Source organism: Centropristis striata, chromosome 6, assembly GCF_030273125.1.
Source record: "Centropristis striata isolate RG_2023a ecotype Rhode Island chromosome 6, C.striata_1.0, whole genome shotgun sequence".
Lineage (NCBI taxonomy): Eukaryota > Metazoa > Chordata > Actinopteri > Perciformes > Serranidae > Centropristis > Centropristis striata.
Genome location: NC_081522.1, coordinates 6,804,709 through 6,832,176, shown reverse-complemented (window position 1 = coordinate 6,832,176; position 27,468 = coordinate 6,804,709). Strand labels below are relative to the sequence as shown.

Below are 27,468 nucleotides of genomic sequence, written 5' to 3'. Positions count from 1 at the left end.
AACACCTGTGTGAATGTGTGAGTGTGTGTGTAGGACATTTAAGATCTATGAACTGCTGTGCCTGTGATGGCTTTTCAAACATGGAAAGAGATTGGCTGCTTGTAAAGTGACAGAGATATGAATTTGCATCATGTGCCTGAGATGGTATGAAACACAGAGGATGCAAAGTCCACAGAGCAGAGCGACATTTCACAGGGATTGAATACACTGAGGAGACGGCACCGTTCGTCATGTTTGTCTGCAGAAGAGACCAAATGTTCATCTGTCTTCTTCTTGTCTTTGTGATGGCAGGAGCAGAGGTGCAGGAAAACCTCTCACCTGAGTGTAAACAGTTCCTGTACATGGGCACAGTGCCGCGAGGCCTCGAGGAGCAGCCTTTCAAAAAGATCTGCCAGTTCTACGGCGGAAGCCCACGATTTGTCACCCTGTACGACACCATCACCCACATCCCTGTTTATTCTGCGTACACCTTCAAACGCTCGGACGGATCAAAAAAGGTTGATGTGCCTTGGATGTATGAGCCACAGGTAGGGGCGGGGTACAGGATTTGAAAAGATCCTTTTAAAATGAGTCTTGTGTGTTTTTAATGATGACCATGTTTGCCCTGACAGCTCTCCACAATGTCTGACTCACGTGAGATGCAGCAGTTCCCTTCAGAATATGTTCACATGAATTTCGAGGACGCTCAGGCCGTGCTTGACGACTACTCGGACACAGTAATCTTTGAACGTGGTCAGCTGAATCCGGACGAGCACCAGGCCCACCCCGACGACAAAGCATCCACCTACACCCTGACAAACGTGGTCCCTCAGGTCCGAGAGTTCAACATCGGCCCCTGGAAAGACCACGAACACACCATCCGCAGGCGGCTCAACAACTACTGTCGTGGCACCGCCTATGTGGTCACAGGGGTCACCACCTCGGGGCACATGATCCGCCGCCACAATATCAACCGCCTGGGCATCCCCACCTACTTGTGGTCGGCCTACTGTTGCCCTGATTTTGACCACAATGCACCATACTCCGAGCGCTCCAAGTTTCCAGCGTTTGCAGCTCACGGGCTCAACGACAGGGAGGATAACAAGGTTCAGGAGATGACGCTGCAGCAGCTGGAGGAATTCCTCAAGAGGGTAACTTATGTTGCCAGCTCTTTCCAGATATTCTATGACAACTGTGTGCCTCTTAAAAGTCCTGTTCACAGGATGGAAAAATAATCTCAATTAATAGTTCCAATTACAATCATTTTTGAGCTGCGTTCACTAAAAGGGATGTGGCTGCAAAGCTCTGAAAACTAAGTGGATCTTTGTGCTTAGATTTTATTACATACACTGTACCCAAAGGTCAAGATTGATCCTCCACACATCCTAACATCTAACATAGTAAAAAGAAAGCCCGCCTTTGTAACTAAAGTACATTTTTAAATGTTACAAATCCTCCAATAATTATCATTTTTTCAATTATGCTGTATTTGTTAGTGCCTTAACAAGATTTTGTTGTGCGTAACCTATGGGTTGAAATATGTGTCACGAGAACCAAATTTGAATAAATTATTTTAATTCAAATAGCTTAACTTGAATAACTGAAAAAAATAACTTTTTAAATTAGATATCTTAATTTTGTATTGTTTAATTTGAATAATTGCATCAAAGAACTGAATCTGAACAGCATAGTTTGCACTCAACAGGCTGTATACTTCAGTTTTTAATGCAATTATTCAAGGTGAGCAATTTAAATTCAAATACTGTGACCAAGACATATTTCTGCATGTAGTAAACTTACCATAAAAGCATACATGGTTGTACTCCCTGACTTTATCTGGTGTTGCTGTAACTTATCATCTAAATGAGGAACTACACCTGCCTCTGTAGGGCTTTTGTTCAGCATAGACAGATTAGACCAACAGTTTTACATTTTCACATACAGCCTCTTAACTGTAGCACTACTGTGCACTTCTCTTATGACAAGTCAAGGAAGTCAGGACACACAGGGCCAATATCTATATTCAGGTTGTTGTTGCATATTCACATATGCATCTAAATAATTTTACTTGCTGGTGAAAAGTAGAAATTTTTGTTTCCCTGCTAACCTGGATAGAAAAGAGTAAGTGTTCTGTCTTAACCCTTTGATGCACAACATGGGTCTAAAGTGACCCGACTGAGTTTTTAATTTTCTATATCTTTGCAATAAATTAATTTCATCATTCAGTATTCCAGGTTTTCCTCAATCAATTTGTGTTTGATTATCATACATCCTAATTTTTTGTTTTTCATTTCTTACTTTTTGCATAAAACCCCTTTTTTTAAAATCACTACGCTTCTAATGCACAACATGGGTCAAAAAATGTCGTTATGGGGTATTGTGTGTATAATTTTAAGGAAAAATTAATTTAATTAATTTTGGAATAAGGCTGAAACATAAAAAAATGTGGAAAAAGTGAAGCGCTGTGAAAACCTTTCAGATACAGTGCATGTGTGACAAAATTATACATAAACATGTTAAATACATTAAATATATGAGTGTGGAAAGTAACTATTTGAAACAAATTACTCTTATTATAGTATTAGGTCATTTAATTTTAAATCAAATTTGGATGAATGAGTCATTTTTGACCCATGTTGTGCATTAGGAGGGTTGTCCATATGTTGTGCATCAAAGGGTTAAACTGTGTTCTGTCTTAAACCTGTTTTAAAACACATGAACCTTTAACCTTTTAGTGGTCCCATTTCTCTGTTGTGAATTTTTGTGGTACCCCCTTTTGTTATATTTGGATCTCAAATGGTGGCATCAAATGTGAACTACAAGTTGAATCAAATCTAAATAAAGTAGGATGTTAAATAAAAACAATAATTCCTCTCACTGTATCTGTATCTCTGTTTTTGTTCATTATTGTTTGTCAGGATCTGGTTAAATCTCTGGTACAGCTGGTCATAAATGTTACAAATTGTATCAAAACATAAAAACAGTGAAATGATCCGAGACTAGCATGGCAGACGCAGCCCCTGGGTGAATGGTATGATTAGTAACAACATTTGGTTTGAGAGAGGGCTGTATCCTGCCAGCTGGCATAAACCACAGTGCCAGATGGTCAACTGCACTGTTCTGACCAGCAGCAGACTGATAAGAGACCAAAATACATTTTGCATCCTTAATTGGAAGCGCAGTTAACTCTGATGGCCAGTAGAGGGAGACAGCTTTCATGTAATTTTAGTGTAGCTTAACGGCTTCCTGTGGGAAAGACTTAACTTCATCATGATGTTCTGAATAATATAAAAGGTGGGAAAGGCTTCAGTGCATTGAACAATATTTAAACATTATGTGAAGAAATCAAAACTTAACAGACAAAGAGACACTGCACACTGTAAACTCAACATTTTTAATATCTCTCTTCAAGAGCGTTTTCAATTCACACAGTCAGCTCAAAGTTAAAAAACAAAAAAACCCTCATATTTCTGTACAAAGAGGGCATGCTGAGCACCGTGTGCACCATGGATTACTGTGTGAGACAGCTCCCTAAAAGCATAAAGTCTACTTGTCAAAATGTGCTGAATCATTGCAGCACAGAAACACTTAAAAAAAGTTGAATAATGATATATATCATTGCTCTTTGTACTTCAAAGAAATAACCTTTTGGTTCATACAGAACCCAGTCGTTCTCTCTCGCACACATAATACAGTTAAAAACACTCACAAATGTAAGTAGCCATAGTAGACAGGTGCTTTGCAGCCTGCAGCAGCAGTCCAGTATGTGCCAGAGTGGGTTATGTTTCAGTTGAACCAGGTGGTGTTGAGCTGCGTCTGTTTCTTGATGCTCGTGTCCAACTTGAGGACCTCTCTGATTGCCATGGTAGCATAGGTGGAGGGAGGCAGGGAGAACTCCATCCGCAGCGCCTGATACTTCCCCTCTGTCAGAAAAGGAGAGAAATACTGTATCAGAGTGTGTACAAAGGTTGTATGAAGTCATTTTAGGATTAGATTAGATTTTATTTGTCATTGCACAGAAATACAACAAAATTCAATGCACTCAGGTACTGGACTCATAAAAAAAAGCATAATAAATAGTAAATAACAAGATACATTCTTATCATCTCATCTCAATAAATAGTAAATAGAAAAGATACATTCTCATTCTCTCAGCACTTGGTACCATCAATTTAGTGCCATTGTATGCATTAAAACAATACTGTAATTATATAAATATATAAAGTGCAGAGCATTGTGTTAGGTGTGGATGTCCTTGATTAGTGCTGTCGGACCAGGAGAAGCCAATCTTAAATAACCCGAGGTTATATTCATCAACTTATGCGTGATTCCAGATTTTTTGGATTCAACATTTAAAAAAATCAGGAAACCTATTAGTTTATTTACATTTGAGTCTTTAAATTTAACATGTAAGGCTATGACTCATTCAAGGTAAATCAGGGAATGAATACAGGACTGCATATTAGTGAGGTAGACAGTCTTGTGACGATATTTATGATTATCCTGATAATGGAGACTCACCTTGATCAATTGTGTTTTTTTCTGAAAAAATCTGCGATAAAATCGTACAGCCTCCACACCCCATTGCCTTATCTGAATCACTTTTTCCTGACTTTAGGAATCAGTTAAATAGTTTTCTCAGTTCACTCCAGTGTATTAGAACTTTTAACACACCAAAAACAATCCTAAAAGACCTTTAACAAACTTTACCTTTGTTGAAAACAGGAGCTGGTTTGTTCTCCAGTTTTTCGAAATCACTGTGCACCAGGGAGAGCCTGGGGTCGTCATACTGAATCAACTCCCTGTTTAAAACAGACAGAAATAGCACAACACACCAGGTTAGAGGAATCACAGGACCATCAAAGTAAAGCATCCAAATAACTGCAGTAAACAATAACAGTCTGAGTATTATAATATAGTTGATATTAAAGGATAAAGGGCTTCGTACAACAGTGCTACAGCATGGTAAAGAATAATATTAGGATTTAATTTGTTGCTAACCAGCTGACGTCACTGGGTCTGATGATGATGCGTCTGTAGGCTCCAGCCAGAGAGTAGTCCCTCACTTTGTGTCTCATGTTGTCGATGTCCAGGCCGTCTGCAGTGAGCAGCTCTCTGTAACCTTTACCCACTGACACAAAGACACAAGCATACAGTCAATAACAGGCTCAGAACTAATCTTTCCTTTCAGTTATTATTCTATACTAGACTTACTTTAATTTGCTTTCTTTGTCAATCAATTTAGATTTTGCTAAACCACAATTTTTTCTTCCTTTCATGTGTTTATCAGCATTTTTAGTTATCAAATTTTACATTTACATTTAGTCATTTAGCAGACGCTTTTACCCAAAGCGACTTACAGGAAGAGTAAAAGCAAACAATCAAGGTATAGTGCAATAATAATTAGTGCATCAATAAGTGCTAGTGACAATTCTTTGAGGAGTAGAATTATCGTGTGGTCTAGGAGAGAAGATGCTCTCTGAAGAGCTGAAGGTCTTCAGGAGTTTTTTTTAAAGGTAGAGAGGGACGCCCCTGCTCTGGTTGGAACTGGTAGTGTGTTCCACCAGCGGGGAACAAGAAATGCAAAGAGTCTGGATTGCCTTGGACCAACGGGGGGCAGAGCCAGGCGCCGTTCATTGGAAAATTTTGTGTGTGTCTGTGTGTGTCTGTGTTAATTTCTACAATTCTACAATGTCATTTAGCAGACGCTTTTATCCAAAGCGACGTACATTTGAGAGTTAGTACATGGGTGTTGTTGTCACATACATTAGTGTCAAAAACACCAAATGTTATTTTTCACAGCTTATAACTAAGTGAAGTCTACAGAGGCACTTGTTACCGTGGTGAGAGGGGTAGATGACATCGAACCCAGGGAGCGGCATCACAACGTCATGGATGGGGCAGCTCTCAGCCTCCTCTGCAGACAGCACGTGGGCTGTGGCTTCACAAACACACAAGAGACAACATCAGCCGGCAGCATTTTCATTTTTAGTAACACTTTAGGGTTCACCACAATGTCCCATGACCGTTATTAGTTTTAGTCTGTTTAAATAATACAAATGATTGGTTGGAAAGATTTCGACTTGACTGGGTAACAACACACTGACTCTGGTGGCTTTTAACATCTTGCAGCAAAGGAATTGCTAAATAATCTTTTTCAATAACCGTTCTCTTAACCAAATCTTTTGTTTTCTGAAACTACGGTATAAGCACTAGTTTGACGTCTAAAAAGGTTCAATTCATTCATGACCTGAAGTGGATACACTGGGAGTTGGTGGTTTTTTTTAGGTAATAAAGCACATAAGCATAATTGCCAAAATGTCAAAACTATTCCTTTAATATTTAATAACAGCTTGCTCACGGATAGCAAGCTAACCTTCTAACTTACTTCCTTTGAGCACCAGATCGCCCTCCACAGCCTTCAGACCGAAGGCCTCGATTCTCCGGCTCACCATGGTGTTCCACACCACGCTCTGGTAGCTGTGGATGTACATCAGACGGTTGTTACGAGGGATCTGAAAAAACAAATCAGAGAAGTGAATAAATATGCCTCTTTGGATATAAATCACTTGTCAGAGTTGGCTGAGAACATGCAAAGAAAGCTCTCTTAGTAGTAACATTCTGCTTAAAAGTCACACAGATTTCGATTCTACGATGCATTGCGATGCATCACAATTATACTGCACACAACAAGGGACATTTTTCGTGAGTCATGAGGCAATACAATCAGATAGGCCTAATAACAATAGATTTTATTGGCTATATTTTGAAAAGATGGCAAAATGAATCTCCTGCCTGAGTTCATCTAAAAGTAAGGAAAGAGAAATGCCTCCTCCTGCCATAAAAAAGGAACCTGCTGAGGTGAAATTTACATTAGCTAAATGTCGAGCCCTTGTTCCTGAGGTAGGGAAGACGTTAGCGCTATCCCACCTAGCTAGCTATCGCTAGTTTTCATGACGCAAAAATGTAACGTTAAGGAGTCGACTTTAAATAGGCAAATACAATAGTAATTACCTATCAATAGTACTTTCTATAAAAACGTAAATGTTAAGTTCTGTCAAATACTACCACATACTTCAGTCACAACATATCAAAACAGCTTGTCCCGCTAGCTTACCTGTGCTGCGCATCAACACATGGCTCATTTGAATATTCAAATTAGCCATGTGTTGATGTGCACAGGACAGGGAGCGGGTTGGGTTAGCATTGTGTTTACTGGAACTTTGACAGGGGCGCAAAGGCCACCTTGGCCGTAAATTGAATATTTTTTCACAGGGCATCCATGCCAGAGTGTGGGGGACAGGAGGCCAGGAAATAAACATAATCGATTATGGCACTTTGCCGCATCGATGCTGAATCGTGCATGCCCCGCATTGCGATGCATCGCCGAATCGATTATTGTTGACACCACTAAAAAAAAACCAACCAGTCCAAAAGCAGTGACGATGTCCTTCTTGCCGTACATAGACAGGCCCCGCAGCAGCTGGCCCTCCACACAGCGCTTGTTGGGCAGCTTTTTCAGGGCTGCCTCTGGGTCCTGAGTCTTTGCCCACTCCTCCCTGCAACGGACCAGGAATTCTTTCTCCGCTGAAGAAGGGAGTAAAGACAGAAAGAGGTTTCACATACTTTAAGTACTTAAAAATATGGAAGAAAAGAGTGAGAGGAAGATAAAAAGAAAGTTGCTCACCTCCGGGGCGAGGCTTCAGAATTAAATCCACAACCTCCTTCCAGTTATTTTTCAAAATAGCCCTGCCCCCAGGAAACACTTGAGTCAGAACTTTCATGTGATTATCAGAATTTATGTCAGCATCTCCATGTCGTGACCTCACCTGCCAACCTGTTGTGTCGGCACAGCTGTGGTGCCAAATCGCTGCATGCCGTAATAGTTGATGAAGCCGGTCTGCCTGAGGGATGTCATGGCCTGGTTGACCTGCTCACCTGTCCCTGAGATGTTCCTGATGTACAAATATATTAACAAATAAGACAATAACGAAGAGTACAGTCATGCTACAGTGAAGTTAACACAGTGTGCCCAAACACTAAACAACAGACAAGACATGTTAAAATTCAAACTGAATGCATTTGGACCACAACTTTAAACCTGAGAGTTAATGCTAGTTCATTAACCCATTGAGGTCTAAAATGCCTGTAAAACCTCTGGGCGATTTTGAAATAACCCCCTAAAACCTGAAGTTTTTTCTGGAAATTCAACAGAAGTGTCAACTCTTCCTACTAAATAATAGATTTTTCAGCCTCTGTAGCAGATAGAAATGAAATTCAAAAAGTATTTGAGAGCTTATACAAATACTACAAAACGACATATCCGCTTTCCAGGCTTCAATGGGTTAATAAATTAGTTATAAACATGACAGTGAAAGTAACAGGACCATGCTAGACGACTCAAATTGAGGCACCAGTTTTTAATTCATTGGTGAGCCACAATATTGTAGATGTAAAGTTTGCTTATGAGACCATTTCGTTGGATGGTTTTTGATGACTAAAATGTGGACAAATCTATGATCCAGTGATGATCAGATTAAACTGCCTAATAAAAAGATAATGTGAGGAGACTGTCTGTGGTAACAGCTGCATACTTTGTGGATGGAAAGCTGCAATATCATTTTATGGACTATCTGGGTTGTTGACTACTTGGAAATGCATTTTTGTTGCTTTTAACTTCTGGTGACAGAAGAGAAGAGCAAAATATTGGACAATGTTTAGAGATTTTTTTTTTAAATACAAATTTAGTCATTCAATAAAGCTTGTTTTTTTTAGCACAGACAAAACCATTATATGCATAAAAAGCACAAGATAAGATGTGCTGACTGTCCATGATGAGCTGTAGATTTTTTTGCTGAGTGATGAAGACTGCACAATCAGATTTCAGCCATCATGGCAAAGTTTGGGTTGTTATTGGTTATAGGTAACCAGTAGGGGTGTGCATTGGCACTTCCCTCACAATTCGATTCGATTACGGTTCACCAGGTAACGATTCGATTCAATTCGATTCTACGATGCATTGCGATGCATCACAATTATACTGCACACAACAAGGGACATTTTTCGTCAGTCATAGGGCAATACAAGCAGTCAGATAGGCCTAATAACAATAGATTTTATTGGCTATATTTTGAAAAGATGGCAAAATGAATCTCCTGCCTGAGTTCATCTAAGAGTAAGGAAAGAGAAATGCCTCCTCCTGCCATAAAAAAGGAACCTGCTGAGGTGGAATCTACATCAGCATAATGTCGAGCCCTTGTTCCTGAGCTAGGGAAGACGTTAGCGCTATCCCACCTAGTAAATTGAACATTTTTTCACAGGGCATCAAGGCCAGAGTGTGGGGCAACAACGGCCGTGGCCGTCGTGAAATTCCCACCCTGTCCCCCACAACTTTCCACTGGAGGACAGGAAATAAACATAATCGATTATGGCACTTTGCCGCATCGATGCTGAATCGTGCATGCCCCGCATTGCGATGCATCGCCGAATCGATTATTGTTGACACCACTAGTAATAATATATAATGTTCAACAGTTAAATGCAGCGTCAATATAAAGCATATCTGCTGACCTGATGACCACAGTGAAGTGGTTTCCCTGCAGCTCTCCCAGCTTGAGAGGATGGTTTTTGTAGCAGAAGTTTCCCAGCTTGAGGTTCATGAGGCACTTGTTGAGGTGAGCCAGCCTCTCTGCAGTGATCCTGAAAGGACAGGGACAAGATTTGTTTTTTCTTTAATTGCTGATTAACAAAGAGCCTAGTAACAGCAGAAACTCCTCTGGCACTGACAAGATGCAACATGTCACACCTATTTAAAACAATCCACTGGCAGTTTGAAAATCTATTTAGTGATAAAGCATTACACACTCACTTGTGCACTGCGATCTCCTGCACAGTGATGGCTCTCTTGTCCTTGGTTCCCATGTAGGAAAACATGTTAGGTCTAAGCCTAGAAACACACGTTTTATTGCAAATTACAAATCATGGTCTTTAACTATAACCACATTTCAATACTGAATTAATAAATGATCATTTAAAGTAGTATATTCAGACCTGAGGAACTTTGAAAGCACATTGATGGCATCCATGGTGTCCTTGTTCTCTTTGTACAGGACAAAGTGACAGAAATTGCCACGGTTTTTAGGCCAGAAGTGTTTCCTTGGAGCTTTTATGGACACAGAAAGAAAGTTTGCACTTAAATTCAGAGTAAGAATCAATGAAGTAAACAATTCACATATTCAAATACTAATCACTTGAGAGATTCCAGCTAAAGCTTAACAGATTCCCACAGGGTTTCCTGTGAAGAAGACTCATTTTTGATTGCAAAAAAATTAAATAAGTTCAAAATGTGTTTCAAAACCAAAAAGCATTTAATCTGCATCTAGCAACTGACACCTAGTCCCTGTGGGTTATAACCTCTTCCTCTATGCTGTGTGGAGAACAGGTTCTTACCTGCTGATGCTTTCACCTCTATCCACCAGAGAAGAGCAAAAGGAGGATAGAATAATGTTACTAAGAAAGAGATGTTTAAGGACTGTGGGGCGAGTTTTTAGGGGTTAGATCTCATGCATGGGCCTGAGAGTGGAGCGGGGTAATCAATGGTTTATGCAAAAAGGGTGCAGGGTTTTCAAGGCACCACGATACTGAATCTCCGCTTTCCTTATAGTCTTTCAAAGCGATCATTTTGACCAAACCAGGTCAAAATCTAAAAATCCACATTTCACTGAATAATAATGTCAGTCACCACCTAAAATCAGCTTATTTAAAAACCATTGAGTAAAGATCAGAGCACAATCATGCAGGTGTCTTGATCATGCACAGACATGCACAAGTGCATGCAACATATTTTACTGCTCTGGAGAGCACATGCACTGCAGCAGTGAAGCTGAAGGCAGACAAACAATTAAGCCTTTCTCCTAGAGATGCACCAATTCACCGTAGGGCTGCAACGATTCGTTGACGTTGTCGACAAAAATCGATAATAGAAATAGTCGACAATGAATTCCGTTGTCGACTATTGTCGCCAGACGTGTTTTTCCAATAGAGTGAGGCATCTCACTTCATTACAATCTCTGCCAAGCGGTAACGTACACAGAAATGGCGGCGTCCAACACAGCTACACGTACCAAAACTTAGAAAGTTTGGGAGCATTTTAGCCTGGATACGGCCAATAAAAAAAATGACTTGCAAGGTTTGCAAAGCAGACCTTGCGTGTCACGGCAGCACCTAGGCGATGCACGAGCATTTAAAAAGAAAGCACGTCGGGCAGTTGAACTAAACGGAGTCTGACTCGCCTCGGTAAGATTCAAGCCGATACGTTTCGTGTATAGGCGCATTTTTTTCGCTTTAAAAAGAGAGCTTTAACGTTATGTCTGACAACCGTATTTTAGATTAAATGCATGCAGTCTGAAGAAGACAGCCACCATGGAGCCTTTCTGCAGAAGAAGCAGATGTGCAGCAGCAACAGGCGCCTCACTGAGTCAGTACTGGTGCTGATCTGTGATATGAGGTTCCAACAGATGAGCCCAGTTCAACCCAGACTACATCCAGAACCCAGAACCAGTTCAGTTTTATAAAACACATTTTCCTGTCCAGAAAAAATGGACAGAGGTTTATTTATGTATTGTATGAATCAGCAGCTGAATTGTTGAATAAAAGATGCATTTTTCATTTAAGTACCCATCTTTCTTGTGTTTATTATCATTTGCCACATATTTAAAGCAACTTCATGCTAAATTTAAGAAAAAAATAATAATTATCCAATTAGTCGACTAATCGTTTCAATAGTCGGCGACTAGTCGACTATTAAAATAGTCGTTAGTTGCAGCCCTAATTCACCGTCAGGTAACCAGAGTCAGCTTGTTAAGTCGAGCCGATTCTTTGCCGACAAACTTACACGCATGCTCCCTATGGTGGTTTACGTAATAGGCACAGCGGTACACACAGTAACTGAATATCATCACAGCCACACGGTGTTGTCAACTTGGTGATTTTCTCACTATATGCAGCAACTCTTGAAGTCATTTGTGACTCGCGACAAATTAGGTCACTAATTCAAACAATCTGGGAAAAAACTAGAAGTATATTCAAATCAATTGATTAATTGAATTCTGCTAAAATAGTATGGTATAATATTTTATCTGATAATAGTTAACATTTTTTATGAACATACAGTTGAATTTCCATGAAAGAAAGGTTACAAAAACATCTGTGCTGCCAATTATAGCTCTTAAAAAGGAAATTAGAATCGGCCAAGAAAATTGCCATCGGTGCATCTCTACTTTCTCAAATTTCTCAAATCAGATTTTTGTCATCTGGTTCTGTCTCCTCTCTGCATACCTGCTAGAGCTGTCTTCCCAGCCGCGTGGTAGGCCACGATGAACTTGCGTCCATCCTTCTCTTCTGTCTTTGTCTCCAGACCAGCAAACTGAGTCTTAATGGCTTTGTGGAGCAGTGTCCGCTTCTCTTTAGTATCATCAATCACCTACAGGAGTTAAAAGAGGAGTAAGGACATTGTGTAAACTCCTAATGAGTTTATTGTGATGCCATAAAGGGATCCAGGAAGTTTAAACTCACCTCAATAGAGACATTGTCCTCTTTATTCTTGAAGAGCTGCAGCTCCCCAAGCTGCTTCTTCTGCTCTTCTGTCAGCACGTCAGATTCCTCAGCTGGAGGGTCTGGGACTTCCTAAATCAGAAGGAATAAAGGGCAGTTGTTTCTACAAAAGGTTTCCTTTAATATCTTTTTTGCTAACAGTATGAATCTCAGTTACAGTCATTTTATCACTTAGTCTGACTGGGTTCATCATGTAATATTACAACATTTTTAATGCCGACTGGTATTCACTTACCGTCAATTTATAGCTATCCATAAAAGTATAATCTTAATAATAGTAAAATAGAGAAGTAACCTTGCAGATTGATCTCATCCAATATCTTACCTCAGACTCTGCAGGGATAGAGAGGTCATCTAAATGCACAATCTTGCCTTGTTTGTTGATTTCATGCACCACAAAATCAGAATATCTGAGAACAAACACAAGTAAATCATCTGTTTAAAAAATACAAACTACAAGAAATTATGCTGACTATTTAATGAGTCTGGAGGACGAACCTTTCCTTAAGGATTCCTGAGAAGCCCTCATGGCTGCTGACATATTTCAGGATTCCCACATCCAACTCAGTGAGGCCATGCTTCATCATATTGGCAAACGTGTCACCCTCCTCCTCTCCATCAACTGCTTCGCCCTCGGGCTCCTCCTCCTCTTCTTGCTCGGGAGGGCCTCCATCCTTCACAACTCTGAGTTTCTTTGAAGGCTTGTCTTCCTCTTCATCCTCTGGACAGCCTCTCTTTTCTCCAATCTGGACGGGGACAGGCGCTGGCTCAGACTCCGCCATCAGAGCTGAGCTGTGAGAGCAGAGAGAGAGAAACTGCGTTAGAATTTAAACAGAGCCAGATAACACAACCATGTGATCTAATTTTGACAGCTACATGCGTTTGCTTTTATTTTGAAGGCAGGTCTAACACGTTCTTACCATATCGCTTAGTAAATACATGCACCCAGAAAATAAGTGGAGGCTGACTGGCTGCGCAGTGTGATTTGCTCTCTTCCAGTAACGTTAGCAGCCATCGGCTCTAACAGGCAGTCTACATTTACATTACATTTACATTTAGCAGACGCTTTTATCCAAAGCGACTTACAGGAAGAGTAAAAGCAAACAATCAAGGTATACTGCAATAAGAGCTATTAGTGCATCAATAAGTGCTAGTGACAATTCTTTGAGGAGTAGAATTATCGTGTGGTCTTTACATATTTAACAGAAAAAATATATTAGTATCAGCCTAAAAAAATCCAGTATTAGGCTAGGCTAAATAGTACATGCTTGTGTTGTTTCATTTATTTCTAACCTCACTCAGAAAGTGGAGTAATGCTAACAGAGTGCTCGCGCTGTTGTTGTTGTTATGACATCTCAAGTGTTTGATGTCCTGGCAGTTAAAAAAATGAAACAATCCCCTATTTTGAAGTAGCGGCAGGCATAATATAGCAGCATAATATTCCTCCGAGGGGAAATTCAGCTGGTCTGGTAACTCTGTTAGAATGAGACAGCCTGATGGCTGTGGGAGCGAAGGATCTTTTGAATCTCTCCATCCTGCAACGGAGAGAGAGGAGCCGTACACTGCTGTTTCTTTGGTCCATAAAGGTTTTATGTAGCGGATGATCTGGGTATTTCAGGATGGCCTCGAACATCTTGACAGGTCATCTATCCACCACCTCCTCCAGTGTGTCCAACCACAGAGCCAGCTCTTTTGATTAGTCTGTCCAACCACCTTGCATCTCTGTGTCTATGCAGTATTACATTTTGCTATTTTGTCAAAGTTTAATACCAACATGGGTACCTGCTACTTTAAAACTATGTGGTGCAATGAATAGAAAAAGAATAACAATTTCACTTATCAGTAATCACCTTTTTTTAAACTAGGTCACGCTCTAAAAGTGCAGAATTGTATGTATGTATGTGTTTTATATTATTTTTTTTATTTTTATTTTTTTTTGTGATCAAATTACCTTCCCACCCCCCTTCCCCCCATACCTCCCTCACCCCTCTGGCTTACTCCCTCCCCCTCCCTTTGCTGGAATCAGTCATATATAAAAAATAATAATAATAATAATAATAATAAAAAATAAAAATAAAAAAATAAATAAAAACATAATAATAATAAATAAATAATAATAGTAATAATAATAATAATAATAATAATAATAGTAATATATATATTTTTTTAAATATAACGAATATAAATAAATAGTAAAAATAACAGTAATTCCACATGCAATTTAGTTAATTACTACAGATAAGAAATATGTGTATATATTCAAGACCCAAACATAAACAAGAGGGGGTAAAAAGAAAAAACAAGGAGGATCCAATTAATTCCCACTGCCAGAATTAATTTTCTATATATGTATGTGTTTTATATTTTGAATGTTTGACTTGCATTTATTTCGGTATGCATGAACGCCTCCTGCATCCTTGATATGTTTGATCCACAATATAGATTACACTTGACGTTTTAAAAAGTGTGTGACTTCATGCCTACTTTCTGTATTTCTCAGAATAACGCGTGCACTATCACCGCTACGGATGTACGTAAGTGAAATTAAATTACAGCTGCATTGCACTGCAGAGCTTGTGATGACAACACACTCCACTGACATTATTGGCCTAGAAAACAATGCTAACGTTACTGACTTACCGTTTGTGGAGCTGAGGCAGTAAATAGTTGTTGGCCTGGGAAGCACGTCTGATCTCACAGCAAACACTTTGCAGATACTCTAAGCGGACCCAAGTTTGACGCACACTGAAAAGACATAATGAACATCATGCTGAGCACTCAAAAGTTAGCAAAGCCGCTAGCGCATCCGCACTGTCATCTATTAGCTGATATCGCGGGCTAAGGGTAGCGCTGCGAGCAGCTAAGCTAACTATAGTGATAAATGTTGCTGTTTCTGTCTAAAAGTCTCATTCAACTTACCTTCTCGTGATGATATTCAGAAGAGCACGAGCGTGCATTAATAGCCAGCTTTTTTTTCTCCACACACGTGTGTGTGTATGTGTGTGTGGTTGGTTCCGGAAACAGGTCCTACCCTAAAGCCCGCCCCCTACGTTTGGTTTAAAGAGCTGTCAATCATGGAGTTAGTTTGACACCTTTTTCCATATCTTTGCAGCAAAAGAATCCCACTTAAAATATATAAATACATAATGTAATGGAGAAAAAGACAAACTACACCTCCACAGCTAAAGGTTTGCCGTAAAATTAACTATACAAAATAAAGAATAGCGTCCTTCACGGTTGGTAATATTAGTGGTTTCTGCACACTGTCACCGGCGCCATGGCTTAGTTGGTTAAAGCGCCTGCCTAGTAAGCAGGAGATCCTGGGTTCGAATCCCAGTGGTGCCTTTTCATTGTAAAGGCTGCAGTGGATGTCTTTACTTAGCGTTTCAAGCAAACGACAAATGGATATGAACTTTGAACTGTAATGTATCCCATGTGAGAAAAAAAAATGTACGAACTGTGCATAGCCTACTGCTTTTTGTTTGCAAATGTTAGTGTGACAATGCTGGAAATCTCTCATGTTTCTTAATGCTGCTGGTCTTTGTCAGAGCATGTTTGTCTGTGTTTGGCATAATTAAATACACTAGAGCTGCAACAAATAGTTGATTAATTGATTAGTAATCAGCAGACAATTGACCAGCAACTATTTTTGATAATTAATTTTATGTGTTAGTAATGTTTTCAAGCAAAACGTCCAAGCAGTTGGTGGTTAATGCTTCTCAAATGTGATGATTTGCTGCAGTTCTTTGTCATATCTGATTGTAACTTACATATTTTGTGTTTTTGAATCATGACAGATACTGTTCCTCATAGTAATGAGAAGTGAGGGCGTTTTTGTGCACCATCAAAGATAAGATCCAAGTGCAATGTTGCAATTCAGCATTTAAATCTATGTCAAAAGTCCAACAAATCTTGATGAAATAGTATAAAGCAGAGATTGTGCTGTAGACACAAAAACACACAGCTACACTATAAATAGTATAGAAGCAACATCCTGGGCTTGCTACCAAGTTCTTGTACTGATACAGCACATAGATGCTGCTTAGAAATGTAACATAGCTGAGGAGGAGTACATTAGATTCACTGCTAAACTGTTGTATCCTGTTCTCTTTCTTTGCTGCCTTAAAGTAAATAACACTGTGCGAGTGCTATCACTTATAGTGCTTTATTTTTGTTTGTTAATTGCCACACGGTGTGTCTTTTGTGAGGTGTTAGCATTACATTTTTAAACATTTTTTTTGGGAAATGTTATACCTCTTTGGGAGAAACAACAGTAGAAATATGACATAAACCATGTTAGAGAGTGATGGTGAATGACTTGCAGCAAATATCATGCCTATTATAGGCCTATGATAGTGCAATGTCAGCACTATTTATTTTACTATGACGTTCAGTTGCAGTTGATCTAACAAACAAAAAAAATACAGAGTTCAAAAACATTCAAAATTTTTGTAAATTCAATATATTCAAAACTCCGTTATTAAAATACCATTAGTCTATATTAAGTTAACTTGTTTAGGAAAAATTTTAGGATTTGGGACTTGACTTGGGGTTTGACTTCAGATTGATTTAAGATTGCAGAATACATTGGTAGCCTATTTGTGTCTTGCAAAACAATGACTTGGTCCCAACTCTGGAAATGTGCAGGATTATAGATTTGTTCAAATTGGTGCAAGTCAATGCAGGACTACAAGCAACTCCCGCCAGAGGGAGCACGTGTCATTTCAAGGTAGAGGTTGTGTGTGTGTGTGTGTGTGTGTGTGTGTGTGTGTGTGTGTGTGTGAGAGAGAGAGAGTGACAGAGAGAGAGAGAGAGAGAGAGAATCCGGCTGCTGCTGCTGAGCTGCCCGCTCCTGCTGAGGGGAAGAGGAGGAAACATGAGCTCCAGGAAAGGTGCGTATCCCTCAGCCTCTAACTTGACTAATAGCCACCACAATTCTGGTTGTATTTAATATGAAAGGTGGCGGAAGTTACGCGTGTAGCTAACCTACCGGTGCATGCTAAACGACGCCTAATGACCCGTGCCAGCCCAGTTTTAAAGCGTGATGATTTGTTCTCTCTCTCTCCCGTCCCTCCTTCACCCTTCCCCGGACTCGGACGTCGGTCATGCCCGCGGATAAACACAACCTCACCCCGGCAGTGATGGCCATCCAGGCCAGGAAAAGGAGGCCGAAGGGGAAGAAAGACAGAACGGGTCACCATCGGAGGTAAGCAGGGCGGCGGCGGCTGATGACTGCACGACGTGGTGAGAGTGGAGTGTTTGTTTGCCGGGGTTCGGCTTCTTGGCACCGGGTCTCTCACCGTGTGACGCCGGCGCTGCTGCCGGTGCGTCGGCGGTATAGGCTGTGCGCACATATGGCAAAAGGCGTGTATTTTCTGCAAACAGACGGGCTACTCTGGAGTGTGGGAAGTTGCCATTTACGTTAGAGCACTCAGACAGGGTCCTCAGACTCCCTCGCTGCTGTTTCCAGCAACATTGGCATCCACAGTAGCCTTCAAACTAATAATAATAATAATTTTGCCTCTCTTCAATTCCACTACTGATGGCTTCTGTATTGATTAGTTTGACTGGAGGTTGCAAAAGGAGGTGTGACAGATGTGACAGCTCATTTCCTTGGCCCCTTTGCAGCAATGATGGCAATACCAGAGTAAAAATACCCCCCTTTACCTATTTGGGAACCTCTCACATTTTGATTATGTAACTTTTCTTGGATTTGTAACAACATTGTCTTTCCAGTGTGTGTGTTTGGTTCCATTCGGTAGTCTTGCAGGATAAGATCCACGGGTATTTCAGCGTGTTTTCCCCCAGTGTGAGTGGCTGCAGCGGAGTGGAGTGTGTGCAGCGCAGTGGCTCTGTAAAGTGCATGCGAATTGGAGTGGGGAGAGTGGGGGCTTTCTTCATGGCATGATGCTATTGGAGCGACGTCAGCGGCAGCCGAAGAAGGCATCAATTAGGTGATACCAACGGTGCGGCCACCCCAGGGGGCTGATCGCTGTCTGCTGCTGGAATGTGCTTGAATTCCAAAATATCTGATCATTGAATTACATCAAAGAAATGTGTGTAAAAAAATCCATTCATAAAGCCTGATTTTTCGCCCTAAAGCATGAATTTTGGTGGTGAAATGATTCCATGTGCTGGATTTTCACCTATTTCAGGAAGCAGCTGCCTTGTAAATAAAAAATGAATCCAGTGGTAGCTCTGAGATTGGTGACATGTTGTTGATGTGGCCTTTTGCCCAGTGAATGCTGGGATATACAGTGGGGCTTAACTCTGATAGGGATTAAGCAGGCAGAGAAAATGAGTGAAAAAATAACTCTTGATTTGAGATTATTCTTGAAGATATTCACATTGAAACAGGCCTCCAGCTATAGCGATCATTTTCATAATTTATGAATCTGCTGATTATTTTCTCGATCACTCTTTGGTCTAAATATACAATTTATCATCGTGTAAAACAAGAAAAAAGCCTCAAATTCTAACGTTTCATAACTGGAATCATGTTGTTTATTGCTTGTTGATTGACTGGAACAATTGGTTATCAAAATAGTTGCAGCTTAGTTTTCTGCCTTTCTATCGACTCATAGCAAATTACATCAGCTCATCATCAAGCAGACGCTTATGCAGCTCCAGGTCACAGTGGCATCAGGGCTAGTAGAAACGCCCACTAACACACCAACCCCCCCAAGCATGCACACACATGCACACACAGTCTCTCTCTCTGTTTCTCTGACAGTTTGCGTCTCTTACACACACTCTCTTCCAAAGAAAGAGTTCATTCTTCAGGATTGTGATCTGCTTTGATCATTAGTCATGCCTGGCCTCTATTGAAGGGCTTCACACAGCTGAGACTAGCTTTGTGTTCAGCAACCAAAACAAACACACATGCACACACACACACACACACACACACACACACACACACACACACACACACACACACACACACACACACACACACTTCCACCACAAATAGACTTTCACATTCAAAGCTTCAGTCAATGCACTTGACTTTGATCTGTCCTGATTTAAGCTCATACACCATTCCATGTCTGTACCGTCTGAAGTCATTCATTCAGACACACATGCACATAAATGCATGCACACACGAACTACTGCAGACCTGTAAAAAGTGCCTGTATTTCCTCTCCCACTGACTGTCTGCCATCTTACCTGACCTGGCTCTGTCTGGCCAGCAAACCCAGGGGGACGGGCGCTTTAATTAAGGCTTAAAGGAACAGATAATGGTATCTTTCAGACGACTAAAATGAACACATACGAGAGTTTGTGTGCAGAATCGCATAACATTTCCATATATGTGTTTTCAGTTTTCTTCCCCAAAACTCCTCTGTTTTGGCAGTAATAATTATGCGAGGTTACCAAAACCTTGTACTAATTAAAAGAGTGTCCTGCCCTAATAGATGCAGCAAAATTGTTTTCCTTTACTAAAGACTCATTGAAATAGGTATGACATGAAAATGATGATGAGAGAGAAAGAAAGGGGTGTGACAATTCATGCCCTAAAACACTATAGGCCCCCAGCATAGATGCAACACTAAAACAGTCCTAAGAAGAGATCTCACCAAAAATGATGTGAAAGTATCCGTGGAGTATACTAAGTTTATGGACCTTTTAATTGCAATTCATTTTTATGAAGGCTTTATTCACATGAGATGTTTTTAAACTTACTTAACTTAATTTGGTTTATTGTCTTGATACTGTCTTAATCGTCAGACTGATCTGAGTCACAGAAGTGATGTTGTGTTTGGTAAAACGTCTTCCAGAGCTCAGTTAAGATCCACAGATCCTCTTTTTCAGTTCCAATCTGATTACAATACTTGAATTTGTTTACCAGTGCTTGAGATATTTTTGCAAACTTTGATTTGGCTCTAAATTTAAGTGTATTCCAAAGCAATGAATTTGAGCTAAGCAGGCTGCAAATACAAACAGGTGCAGAAGTGCAAATTTCAATGGGAACTCCGCAGCATGTTCGCATGCTGATGTTAGCATTTCAGTCATAGCACAAATGTACCCAAGCACAGCCTCTTACAGACTGTTATTTTGCCAAAAATGTGTTATTGTTTAATCATTTTGCAAATCCTGGAACCACAACTTGTAAATTTAAGAAAATACTCCACAATTACTATTCCATAGGACTGACTGAATTTGCTATTAGGGGACTATGGATGAGTCATTATTTTCCCCACACATTATCTCAGACACCATTGATCAGGTACTGATGGAGATGAATGTTGTTTAAGGAGTTTTTCAGTTTCACTTTTTTACACATTAATAAACAATGTGACAACAGCATTATTTGTGATGGTACACAGGCTCAGCATCGCCTTGCAGATCAGCAGCACAGGCAGTGAATCAGTCACATGTTGGAGAGCAACTGAGCAGAGTGTGAGCACAAAACCGATCTATTGGCCTTGCAGCTTCAAGTCTGGTCTTCAAAGCCTTTATCACTTCTGTTCAATGTGCTGACCAAACACCATGTACCAGGCTGGAGCAATGCCAGCGAAATTCAAAGACTCCAGTTATGATTTGTAAGCGCAGTTGTGCTTTGGTTTTATTTTGTTGGATTTATCTGCTGAAATAACACAGTACTGACTCTGTGTTTGTGTGTGTGCAGGTATAGATGTGCAGTGTCTGTAGGTGGAGTCGTAGGAGACGCTTTGAACTTGGTTGTGGCTCAAAACAAAAGTTCATACGAAGTTCACGTTGATACACACCATTTCCCTGTCGTTCATTTTTTTCATCATAAACTGATTTTATCTGTGTGTCAACAGATTTTGTCATGCTTTGGCTCTGTCTTGCAGATCTGGTTGTTGATATTGTACAATATGTGAGATGAAGATGAAGAAAATATATAATCAGACTGGTGTGTATGTCAGTCAATAAGTAGCAAGAACCTGCAGTGAAGAAATGCCAGACTAGGTTTGGCGAATAAAGAAATATGGAAATGATTTTATATTTTCAGCTGTGACTGTAACGTTTAAAATTGTAAACACTGTTGTCCAAGTTAACAGATGTTTTTGCTGTGCTTTTTGTGTAATATGCTGCTTTGATAGCATCTTTTAAACAGATCTAGGGCTACTTAGTGGCATTTCAATGCGCCTAGTTTTGGGTTTCCTGTGGCCATACAGGTCTCACACCTATCATTAGTGAAAGTGTTTTTATGACATATGAAAGCATCAAATACGCATTTTAGTTGAATGGGAAAATATCCCAAGCAAACATTGTTATTGGTTGTGGCTATAGTCTATGGACATTACGCATTATTATGCATTATCTATGGTCTTTACTTGAAATGTTTTTGATTTATGTGCAATGTATGTGTGGGCTGAAAAGCCAGTTCAAGTAAGTTAGTCTATAGATACCCAAGGTAGGTCAATTGCATATAACCCAATGCAGCAAAGTTGTTTCAGAGGACTTGGAAATGCAAGAGTAGAAAGGGAGCAATCATGGAGAAGTAGAACAAAGTGACAAGATATTTAAAAAAAAATGCATGTTGATACCTGCACAAAGTTTTTTTAAAATTTGATTTGTGCATTGTAGCCTGTAGCAGTGGCTTTTATGGGCATGTTTGATTTTGATTTCCTGGACTCAGTAGTCAGAAAGAAGTCAGGTGATTTATTACTAAGACAACTTCAGTTGAAACCAACTGCACTGTGTTTCAATATTCAGACATCCACATAAATATGTTAGTGCAATGCTATCTTCAATTCTCACTGTGCCCAGAAACACACAGTTGCATTACAAGTTTCTGCAGGAGGTGCACAGAACACCGGTTCTCTTTTCTCTGAAAGGATTTGTTTAGTGACAGGTCATAGCTTTTACACCTTCACGTTCATTTTTTTTTCTCACTTTATCATCTCTCCCTTTATTGAGTTTGGGGTGTCACTTGAAATAAATGCACCATCATGCCCTTTGTTGTGCACGTTGCCATAGAAACACTGGCTGTATGACTCTGGTATAGCAGTAGCAATAATAACAGAGTGAATCCTAGTCCCCATGATTACAAGGCACAACAATGATGCAGTAGTTTTGAGGCAGAGGAGAGTTGGCACCTATGTCAGGACTGCAGAATAAAAAAGTTTTCTGTACTTGGGCTTTTAAAAATGTCAGCTAATGGTACAAATACATATCCCTGAAAGAGGTTACTGCAAAAGTGTTGACGAGCAACCCTTTCACCTTTGACCTGTCGTAGGTTACCCGTCAGTGAATGCATCCCCTACTGAAGTCCACCCTTGATTGAACGCTTGATGAATACAGAGTGTATCCGCTTTTCACATTAAATGATGGCATCTCAAGTGGCTGAGGCTTTGATGTGAATTGCCTCCTAAATTCAAATGAATGCAGATCAGAATACCCAAACATGCTGGAGTCATGAGGGAGCAAGATATATAAAGCGACACCAGTATAATAGCATCCATTAGTCATAACTTTGCCAGCCGGAGTACTCGTGAGTCTAAATGCTAATGTTCTTCTTGGGATATATATCTGTCAGCCAGCAGTGCCAGTCGTAGCACTATGGACCTTTCTGCATGAAATGAGCTGACTCTAACCTGACTAATGTTCCCACACATTGCACTGTAAACTGCATTGATTTTCGTCGGGGTTTTGTCCAGCCTGTAGTCTTCGACTGAAGAGTAGGCAGCCGGCTGGAACTGTGCAGACACGAGACAGCGTTTATTCACCGCTATCAGGCTGCAAGCTGAAGCTTTTTTTACTTATGACTTTATGAAACTGAAACATGTATTTGTTGCAAACCACAGAAATATCACATTTCGGTTTGTCAACATACAGATTTATACAAAATAGTAATCACTTACAATATTAAATTAACATAATACACACAGTTTTGTTTAACATTAATATGCAGGCTTGAATGTGTGTCCATAGATTCTCCATATTTATAAAGATTATTTTATTTATTTCCAAAGACATGCAGCTTAGGTTATTTGGTGACTCTAAATTGCCCGTAGGTGTGAATGAGAGCATGAATGGTCAGGGTCCTGTGGGTTCTGGTCCTGGGTGGTTATTGGCAGGAACCCAAAACATCTTAGTCACTCAGGCTTTTATAAGATTTACAGGATGAGTGCTGAAAATGCAAACTCACCAGGGAGAAGGAAATATTCATAGCAACTTATCAAGTAGGGATGCATGGTGTTATTCAGCACTCTTGCCTCATAGTGAGAAGGTCGTGGGTTTGAAACCCGTGGCTCTTCTCTGTGGAGTTTGCATGTTCTCCCAGTGTCAGCGTGGGTTCTCTCTGGGTACTCCTGCTTCCTCCCTCAGGCCAAAAACATGCAACTTAGGTTTAATTGGTGATTCTATTTGTTGTAGGAGTGAATGAGCAACCTGGTCTCACAGAAATCCGTGAAATAGCCACGGATTTCGCTTAACTCAAAATCCGTGGAATAGCCACTGAATCGCTCAAATTTCCGTGAAACTGACACGGATTTCGCTACAATGCAAGTTAATGACAGTCATATCCCGTGGCTATTCCAACATACAAAGTGATAATGTACATTCATTGAGTGAAGATTTAGAAAATAAAACATATATTTCTCGCTAGAAATGTGATCAAAATCCATTTTTATGCAGAAACTAAGTCAAAATATTGATTTTTCACTAAAAATGAGAGAACTGTCCGCCATGTTTTTTATTCTGACTGCTGGGACCTTGAAACTTGGAACAAACCAATAGCCACAGGATATGACTGTCATTAACTTGCATTGTAGCGAAATCCGTGTCAGTTTCACGGAAATTTGAGCGATTCCGTGGCTATTCCACGGATTTTGAGTTAAGCTAAATCCGTGGCTATTTCACGGATTTCTGTGAGACCAGGTTCGAATGAGAGCATGAATGATTTCCTGTGTCTATGTGTCAGACCTGCGATAGTCTGGAGATCTGTCCAGGTTGTACCCCTCCCCCAATGTCAGCTGGGATTGTCTCCAGCCCCCGTGACCTGAGTTCAGATAAGCAGTTCAGGATAACAAATGAATGAATGAATTCATTAATATTAGCAAGACAGTTGCAACAAAAGCCTAGGGTTTATCATCAGCATCTAAAGCCTTGAGCTCCCAAGTCTATCAAATTTTTTTCAAAATTCTATGTATGCACCGATCTGTTATTGATATTGGTGGCACTGATAAGGGAATCGGCGATATAGGAATTATTAAACTCCTAGTTGTGGCTCGCTAACAGCACACAACAGCCCCATTAAACCACAAATTGGCACTTTATGTTAAGCTAGTCTGGATCCAGTTTCATATTTAAAATACAGACATGAGAGTGGTATCGACCTTCTCATCTGACTGACAATTCCCAAAATGTCGAGCTGTTACTTTGAGACAGACTCTGGGCTTTGCTATTATATTTAGTAATGTTCTTTTTGGTCATGTGAAAGATCAGTGGTGATAAATGATCCTTCTATTGATTAGCAAGTGGTGAGTGAAGGGTTAATGAATTGAATTGATTCCCCTGGGAGCTGGAGAGACTGCAGCTGTGGGTGTATACCAGTAACCAGGACTAGTTTAAGGTGTGACGGCTAGAATATAACGTGTTGCACAGACATGAGGAAGAGCTCGGAGATTTGATCTTTGGCAGGCAGATTTGTACTGCTCAGCTAATAAAGCTTCCCTCATCAATACTGCAGCCTGGCTAGATGGAGCTGATGGCGGGTGGTGAGAGCAGAGCATGTGAGCTGCATGCAGAGAGAGATGGAGAAAGAGAGAGAGAGGGAGGGAGATGAAAAAGGGTGGGAGAGAGAGAGAGAGAAACAGTGAGAGGCATGCTGAAAGCTTGAGGTGGAGCAGAAGATAAAGAGGGAGTAAGGCTGAGAGGGTGAAAAGGAGAGTTTGCATGTGTGAGCATGTGTCCAGTAGCAACAGGAAAAAGCCAGGGATGGAGAGAGTGAGTAAGGAGAGAGGGAATTAGAGGATGCCACAGGGCAGCTGAAGGCAGGAAACGAGGGTTTGTAAAAAGTGCTGCGTTGGGGAAAGCACACAGGTCGCTAAATGACAGAGTGGAGAGTTAATACACACTGATAGAGGCCTGTGTTTGGTTTGTGTATGTTAGAGTCTTTGCAATGTATCGTTACAAGTCCAACCTGCAGGACAACAGTTTAACCATTTCAGGGACGGAAGAAACAGCCATGTTTGTGTTCTTATTGTCGTGTCGGCGGAGGAGCCGTCCACACCCACTGTCTAACACGTCAGGATGGTGTAGTGGAACTAATTTGTGCAGAATTAGACTTTATAGTGACAGTTGAGCTGAATTAATAGCCATTTGATGCTGTGTGTGTAGCGTACTCTGGGTTTATCAAAGCTTTTTTTTAGTGCTGAAAACAGCTGCATGCTGCTGCTGCTGGAAATGGAGCTGAAGTGATGAGAGCAGTGAGCCTCAACGGGAACAGTTAAGTCGCGGGCTGTAAAACCTAAAAGAATGTGCTTAAATATGCTAAAATATTGAGTCAGTAATAATTCTCTATTGGCTCTTAACTATGAAGAAACCCATTCACAGTAAACATCTTCATTTAATCCATATAAAGAGGATAAAAGCCATTTTAAAATGAATAAACTAAAACCATTCTGATTGATTTTCCTGTGATTGCACAATAAGAATACACGATTTAGCAAAATTACATTTTTTTATATGTCTTTTAAAAACAACCCAACAGCTGTTTGATGGATTTTCTCTAGACTTATAAGAAAAATAAATCAAAACAGAGAATAGTGCAACTGTAATCATTAAACCTATTTAATGAATAATAAATGCTTTTTGATCATGTTTATGAATTCTGAACCCGTACAACTCGCTGCATTTAAGAGAAATGTCTTTGTCATATTGTCCAAGTTTTCATTTAATCCATACAAAGAGGATAAAAGCCATTTAAAATGAATAAACTAAAACCATATTGATTGATTTTCCTGTAATTACACAATAAAAATACAAGATTTAGCAAAAATTATTTTATATGGCTTATCAAAACAACACAACAGCTATTTGATGGATTCTCACTAGACCTCACCTCCTAAAAAATAGAAAAATAAATCAAAACAAAGAAGAGTGCAACTGTAATCAGAAGGAAACCTATTGTATGAATAATAAATGCATTTTAATTATGCATATCAATTCTTAACCCGTACATCTCGCTGCATTTAAAAGAAATGCATTTTTTTACATTGTCCAAACTGGGAGAATTTATTCCTGCTTTATTTCCCTACAATCCTACAGCCTTATAATAAATAACCCAAACAGGAATAGAACTGACATTTGTGGACTCATACTGTCAGAGAGATTGGCTATGCCCCTTGCAGATCATTCATTGTTATACATACTGAATTGTAATATGATATCCACTGCTTCCTCTGTGGTGTCTGAGTGGGAATGATTTCCTCCCTGGTGGCCACAGTGCCAGTATTATTGCTGGCTAATTGAATATAGTGTAGAAGTAGGCCACTCCAGTAGGTGTTAAAGTAGGAACTCCTGAAGAGAAGCTCCCAGTTTAAAAATCACCTTTTTAACAGCCATTAGTCAGCGAGGTGTGCTGGTCCAGGTAGCCTTTGGACTAAGCACTTAACAAGGTTAAGTGCTTGTTCTTTGTCTGCATTACATGAACTTCTCCTTAAATCTACTTGTCTAGTGGCTTATTTTAGGGACTCACAGTGTGGATTTCTTGTTGGATTTTGCTCCCCCTTTGTCAAAGTAGATGTTTGTCTGACTTGCGGAGTTTGAGCTCTTTAAGGATTTTCCTCCTGCTTTCCCAGAACGCTGGCCAGGAAAGCACAAGATCCGAGCAAATCTACCGAGTCGATCAAACTGAATGAGCAGACAGAGGGAGAGTGAATTAAAACAAGTGTTCAGTGT

The 27,468-nt window shown here is 40.1% G+C and overlaps 3 protein-coding genes and 1 non-coding gene across 4 annotated transcripts in view; 3 read left to right on the top strand and 1 right to left on the bottom strand.

Annotated features, from left to right (window-relative positions):
- Positions 1 to 49: 49 nt before the first annotated feature.
- Positions 50 to 1,423, top strand: LOC131973764 (endonuclease domain-containing 1 protein-like). Its single transcript, XM_059335839.1, has 2 exons — positions 50 to 527; positions 612 to 1,423. The coding sequence occupies exons 1-2, from the start codon at positions 147 to 149 to the stop codon at positions 1,212 to 1,214; spliced, it is 984 nt and encodes a 327-aa protein (XP_059191822.1). The 5' UTR covers positions 50 to 146; the 3' UTR covers positions 1,215 to 1,423.
- Positions 1,424 to 3,359: 1,936 nt separating this feature from the next.
- On the bottom strand, positions 3,360 to 15,691 carry pus7 (pseudouridine synthase 7). Its single transcript, XM_059336076.1, has 17 exons — positions 15,511 to 15,691; positions 15,232 to 15,336; positions 13,090 to 13,383; positions 12,917 to 13,001; positions 12,553 to 12,663; positions 12,316 to 12,460; positions 10,030 to 10,141; positions 9,848 to 9,925; positions 9,550 to 9,678; positions 7,809 to 7,934; positions 7,667 to 7,728; positions 7,406 to 7,566; positions 6,368 to 6,494; positions 5,819 to 5,920; positions 4,981 to 5,110; positions 4,690 to 4,781; positions 3,360 to 3,902 (listed from the first exon to the last, which is right to left on the bottom strand). Exons 1-17 carry the CDS (start codon positions 15,546 to 15,548, stop codon positions 3,766 to 3,768), a joined length of 2,034 nt encoding a protein of 677 aa, XP_059192059.1. The 5' UTR covers positions 15,549 to 15,691; the 3' UTR covers positions 3,360 to 3,765.
- A 171-nt stretch (positions 15,692 to 15,862) lies between these two features.
- trnat-agu (transfer RNA threonine (anticodon AGU)) lies at positions 15,863 to 15,936 on the top strand. Its single transcript has one exon. It is a non-coding gene; the product is annotated as a tRNA-Thr (tRNA).
- Positions 15,937 to 17,421: 1,485 nt separating this feature from the next.
- Positions 17,422 to 27,468, top strand: part of LOC131973895 (SRSF protein kinase 2-like) — an 80,009-nt gene continuing 69,962 nt past the window's right edge. Inside the window, exons 1-2 of the mRNA XM_059336021.1 lie at positions 17,422 to 17,483; positions 17,731 to 17,797. Of these exons, the coding sequence (XP_059192004.1) occupies positions 17,468 to 17,483; positions 17,731 to 17,797 (83 nt within the window). The 5' untranslated portion in view covers positions 17,422 to 17,467. The remainder of the gene's footprint in view (positions 17,484 to 17,730; positions 17,798 to 27,468) is intronic.

Coding starts and splice junctions, on each gene's coding strand:
- LOC131973764 (XM_059335839.1), top strand. CDS start 147: ATGAAACACAGAGGATGCAAAGTCCACAGAGCAGAGCGACATTTCACA. Junction 528..611: donor CTTGGATGTATGAGCCACAG/GTAGGGGCGGGG, acceptor TTGCCCTGACAG/CTCTCCACAATGTCTGACTC.
- pus7 (XM_059336076.1), bottom strand. CDS start 15,548: ATGCACGCTCGTGCTCTTCTGAATATCATCACGAGAAG. Junction 15,337..15,510: donor CTGAATATCATCACGAGAAG/GTAAGTTGAATG, acceptor ATGTCTTTTCAG/TGTGCGTCAAACTTGGGTCC. Junction 4,782..4,980: donor AGACCCAGTGACGTCAGCTG/GTTAGCAACAAA, acceptor TGTTTTAAACAG/GGAGTTGATTCAGTATGACG.